At 44.0% G+C, this 5,848-nt stretch overlaps 1 protein-coding gene across 1 annotated transcript in view; it reads right to left on the reverse strand.

The window, feature by feature from the left end:
- Positions 1-5,648: 5,648 nt before the first annotated feature.
- Positions 5,649-5,848, reverse strand: part of xkr4 (XK related 4) — a gene marked incomplete at both ends in the record, with an annotated part of 19,231 nt that continues 19,031 nt past the window's right edge. The window contains one exon of the mRNA XM_084480934.1: positions 5,649-5,848. This exon is cut by the window's right edge and continues 404 nt beyond it. Within this exon, the coding sequence (XP_084337060.1) occupies positions 5,649-5,848 (200 nt within the window).

A 5,848-nucleotide genomic window follows, 5' to 3' on the forward strand; every position in this document is an offset into this window, starting at 1 on the left:
TATATTGAATGAAAAATTAAAATATAAAAAACTGTTGGGGAGAGACACACCACCTCTAGATTGCTTATTCACTAAGTCATTTTAGTTATTATTATTATTATTATCATATAGTTATTGTTTGAGAGAGTCTATCTTGTGTTTGCTGCTGTCCGAATAGTTTAAGGTTTCAATAAGACTGCCTTTAAAACCCACAATCAATCATTTGAGATATTACTAACCCTCACTAATTCATAGACAGAATGACGTCAGAATGATTTTCCAAAGCTTAGAATAGAAATAAGTGCACATACATGTCTCCTACCATTGCAATGACTTCGTAGTTGCACATTTCACCTGAGAATGGCAACAATTATGCAATGCAGATAAGGTAACAACATTGCATCCTGTGCTCATATCTTGTCATTTGGTGAATCATTTTATTTACCATTTTCAGAGTAACACAGATCAAAGAAGAATGTGTTTATGTTTTGTATTTCCCTGAATCTCAAGTTAATTATAATCAAATTCAAAATCATGTCTTTATGCCTTCATCGCAGAGGTGTAAGAGTAGATTAACACATGTGTAGCTTGTTAGGTTAATTATGGGTATGGAGGTGTGCCATTGTGATGAGAAACGCCCCTAGCGTCACACCTCTGTGATAAAGACCTTTGTTATACAGTTGAACCCTATTTGCAAAGGCAAGATTGCTTGCAGCTTGTTTGTACATTGTATACAGTTCTCCCTGGACGGACGGGACTTGTACACTTTAGGATTCAAGAATTTGTATTTTGACGTTTAACTGATGAAATACATTATGATTAGCTTGAATGGTGTTGATGAGAGAGAGTGTACATGTTAGGCCACAGTTGTTTTAGTTGAGTTTGATGCAATCTAAAGGTAAAAGCCATGTTGAAACAGTAAGCAAAGCTAGTATGATTTTAGTGGAAAAGCACAACTGTTTACCAAGATACGTATATAACCTACTGCAAAAAGCACTACATTACAACTTTTTATCTGAAGTTGAAATCACTAAGAGCACACATATATATATTTTAACAGTTATTCAGCTGATTTAAACTGACCACAGCAAACTCTTAAGTGATCTAAAGAACATGTGCTCGTTTAGGATTACAAATAACAATGCTGACTTAATCACCGGTTTATTAAGATTAGTCCAAGACAGTTTATCTACATTTTATTACCCTTCATTCAAAAAGGCTTTGTTGTGATTAATGGTAAGATTGTTTTGGCTTGTATTTTGGCTGTTGATCTTATTTTGGCCCAATTCAAACTGGACTTTTCCAATGTAACCAATCATCTTCAATCTAACGCTCTAACTAGCCATTCTGGGGGTCAAGCCACAGAAAATGAAATACATGAAAAAATAAAGTTAGTTCCTTTGCGAGACTCATAAAGGCTTTCAAGGCTTAATGCAGCCATTGTTCTGGTGCTTTCAAAACACAGCAAGTGCTGTTGCTGTTGTTGTGCTACTCTTAAGTGTTACAGTACTTTGCCTCTAGCAGTCATCTCCACTGACTGTGTATTCCGTCATGTTTGGCGTATGGAGAGCTCATCCACGTCCTAATGTCCAAGAGAGAACAAAGGACCTCTGTGTCACCCTACTTTGAACCTGAAACAAAGTCCTGTGGGAAAAGCCATAGGTGACAAAATGTGATGCAGCAACTAAATACAATACTATGTAAAAAAATGAAAAAAAGGCAAAATGGAAACTTTTGATGCCATGTTTGTGAAACAAAATGACTCCAGGGCCTGAATCTTTTAAACCTTCATCTCAAACACAAATGGCGTCAGCCTTGAATGTTACATAATGTTGAGAGGAGCAAACTGTAGACAGATAACACACGCACGCATGCGCACAAGCCACACACACAAGGACACACGTCATAAGGCAAATAAATATGTAAAAAAAGGAAAATATAAACTATTTTTTAAAAACAGGTTTTGCTGAGAATAAGACAAGACAAGTTATACAAAGAGTAAAATCATAAGACACTGGAGAAAAATTGCCTTATTTGGAGACGGGAGGGGACCCTTTGCACGAGCCAATGGAATACTATTCCACTGACTTTTTCAATAATATAATTACACACGTACCGACTAAGGGGTCTCTATTACCAAGGTCACTGGTAATACTTGGCAATACGGGTCAATTAATTAACCATGAATTAACATTATCTCATGCAGTTATTAGCTTGACTATATAGGATTAGCACAGTGGATGGGTTTTTGTATTGTGGTTCAGTGCTTGTAAGTCAAAAGTCTACTTAGGTAGTTAAGTTTTTCAAGGATGTTTTCCCATTTATTTCCCTTTTCGTTTTCATTGAGATAGGGAGAGACGCAGCAGTGGTATCCATTAAATAATGTATACATTAATACCCTAGTTAGCATGAATACCATTTGTAAATGATTACTAGACACATCAGCTAACTGTTCATTTATGGTTAGTTAATGCACATAGCTGCATCCACTAATGTTGATTTATGGTTAATTAATGTACCCTTATTATATAGTGTTACCAGGCAGCTCAAATTGTACATGAGAATGGCCAATGTCTATTGTCACTTGTGATTGAATGAATGTATTCAGGGATGTGTTGCCGTAATAGTAGGATTGTAGAGAAATGTACTAAGGCCTTCTGTAGGTCGATACAAATACTACGTGCACGTCATTTCTCTCACTGTGGCTGACAGGCACATATGAATACAGAAAAAAAGTATTCTGATCACATCTATCACCTCGAATCCTCCTTATCGACTTCATGCTTACACATTTAGAAGGCTAACTAGCCTAACTAGCTTAAGTCAACCCGTTAGCATTGTAGGGCTAGCATTGGCTAGCATTGTAGCTCCCAATAAAACAACAGAAGCACGGTTTCGCTTCGCACGTCCACGTCTAGGTCAGGCAAGTGGAACAGATTACGATCTTTGACCGTTCACCTGAGTCCTCTTGTGCTATTTTGCTTTCAAAACATAGAAACAAAAGCCACATCGTGTTTTATGCAATACGGAAAAAAACAACACAAGTTACAGGATAATATTTGCTTATGCTGACAACTGTAAAAAAAGAGGGGGAGAGAGACAACTTCAGACCTATCTTGTAAACATGGCGTACAAGTGGCTGTCAGTTTAGACAGTAGATCAGGGATTCTTGTGAACACGCTGTCACGTTTGTTTTGAGAGAATTAAGCTTCCACCAGGAAGTGATGTCATCTTTTTTGATTAAGGTTGGTCGTGAAAGGATCTCATTGGCTCTCCTTTGTCCTCAACCATTTGTCTCAACCTGCATACCATGCTCGATTTGTGTTTGGTACGGCATGGTGACTGTTACATTTGTGTGTTTGTGTGTGTGTGTGTGTGTGTGTGTGTCTGTGTGTGTGTGTGTGTGTGTGTGTGTGTGTGTGTGTAAAATGACAAACAAAACTGTTAGCACTTCACTTTGTACAATTTCTCATGCAGTCATTGCAGCCAGTTACTGTGAGTGTTACAGTTAGTGTTGTTCACAAATTGTAACACGTTAGTAATGTTGATGTGGGCCCAATGTCAACATGTTTTGAAAAAGAGCCTGTGTTGATAGGGAAACATAAAGACAACAGTAAATGTTTCCCTTCAGTAATCAAATTACAGCAAAGAGTGTCTACATTCTAACCCAGATAGACAGTCACACATACACACACACAGACACACACGCACAACCACACAAATACATACACACAGACAGACAGACATACTGACACACACACACACACACACACACACACACACACACACACACACACACACACACACACACACACACAACACGCACACACACATTAGTGGAGAAATGCACACTTGTACGGTTAGTATGTCGTTCATTTACCCTCACAAAGTACGAGCGCAGTACACTCTGCCTATACGTCATCTCTATGTAAAAAAAAAATGCTGCATGTTGTGTTATTTCATAATCGAATATTGTACATCCTGATGGTTTGTTCGATTTTTATCTTATTTCGTAGCTCTGAAGAGAGATCTGCTTGGCCTGCACTTTGTGCCCATCTCTCTCATCTCCGTTCGGTGGTCTTCTCATCTTCTCTCTGCCTCCTTTCCATTCCTGGGTTATCTTCACCCCTGACGGCTGTCAGTTCTGATCTGATTATTTCCTCTTCACTGCCCGCCTCTCCCTCGGCAGCCAGAGACCCCGACATTTACTGTACTTCCAGCCTGTGTTTTATTTTTTGTTGTGAGGCTCGATTGTTCAGACTTGAGTCGAGCTGTCAGATTGTTTTCTGACTGTTGGATGCGTGGCTTTTGATGTTTTTCGCCAAATCTACAGGCAAGAGAAGAATCATCTTCCTCGCCCCTCTTTATGTCCTCCATCTTTGGGTTTATTTCCCTCCCCCACCACCCTTCCCCCCCTCACCCCCTCTGGTAAAAAAGGAGACACCCATTTACACCCCCTGTCCTCAGTTCATCTCCACGTTGGTGACTTTTTCGATTCGGGAAGGGAAGCGTTGCACCTGAGGTGTCTCCACCGAGCCTTTCCAAAGAGTTCCCGCTCGGGAAAAAGCATCAACGTTTCTTTATTTTTTTACAACCAGTTCACAACCACAGGTGAGGAAGACCCCCCCCCCCCGCCCACACACACACACACACCTAGCTCTTCTGGCAAAAGAGACCCCTTCTATACATTTGGCAAAAGAAGAACACTGCTGATGACCACATAGAGACGATAGATCCGTTTATTACAACGGGAATCCGTTTTAGTCTTAACCTCTCCCTCCTGACGCCACGCCTCTCGCCAGACTTCGCCGAGCGATACAAAATACGCAAACCACGCCATCTCCCCGACGTGTTCCCTCGGTTTACTGCCATGTCCTTCTGCTGTTTCCAGACTCTTTTCTCTTTTTTTCTGTGTAACCCCCGCCCCTTCAGCAGTCCACCTTTGGCAGCTCCTCAACCCTCACGTGAGTCGTGGCCAAGGGGTTTCCCTTCCGGATGGTTCCACGTCCAGGGGCCGACCCTCTCCCTCCCCCAAAGCTCTCGGCTACGCCAGGCCTATGCTTCCTCTTTCTCCTCCGACACCCTGGACCAAAACAGAACAGTGCGTGATAGTGTATACCCAGGAGCTTTTTGTACCGTGTCTGTACGTGTTTCGGCGTGCTCCCGGACGAGCGGAACCGGAAAACAGTGACCAGGGCCCCTGGGAGCCACGGGCCCCTGCGGTAGCACCGAGCCTGGGTGCCACTTGAGTTTACGTGAGGCAGAGTACCGACGGAGCCGGAGAGGAACAGCAGCAGACAAAACACGACACAGCAGGATGAACGGAGAGCAGCAAAGCAGCAGCGGCATCAGTAGTCAAACGGCAGCGGCTTCGAGAGCAGCTCGACAGCAGCTTCCCTTATCGTACACAAAGCACGGCTGCTGTGTATCCGGTACGAGGGCGGACCCTCTGTGACAGCGCCGCTTCTACAACCCTCCCCCCCACCCTGCCCCGCCCCGCCCCACACCCCAACCCCCACTACCCCCCCCCCCCCCCCCGCCTTTCCCCCTTTGAGCCCCCCCGCCCCCCCCCCCCCCCCCCCCAGCCTACCCGAAATGAATTAATTCCCGTCGGCGCCGTGAATAATGGATTCTGTTTGGTCCGCTGTGTGACGAGGGTGTGGGGGTGGCTACAAGGTGGTCTCGTACTCCAGCCGCTCCTGCACCGTGCCGTCGTCCTTGTACTGCAGGCGGGGCGGCGCCGGCGAGCAGTCGATGGCCAGGATGGCCTTGCGGATGCTGCGGTCCAGCACGTGGCGCTCCCAGGCCGGGTAGCGGTTGCGGCACAGGTCGATGCGGACCACCGTCTCGTCGAGGCGCGCCGCCCGGG

The sequence above is a fragment of the Micromesistius poutassou genome, assembly GCF_964030765.1.
Source record: "Micromesistius poutassou genome assembly, chromosome: 16".
Lineage (NCBI taxonomy): Eukaryota > Metazoa > Chordata > Actinopteri > Gadiformes > Gadidae > Micromesistius > Micromesistius poutassou.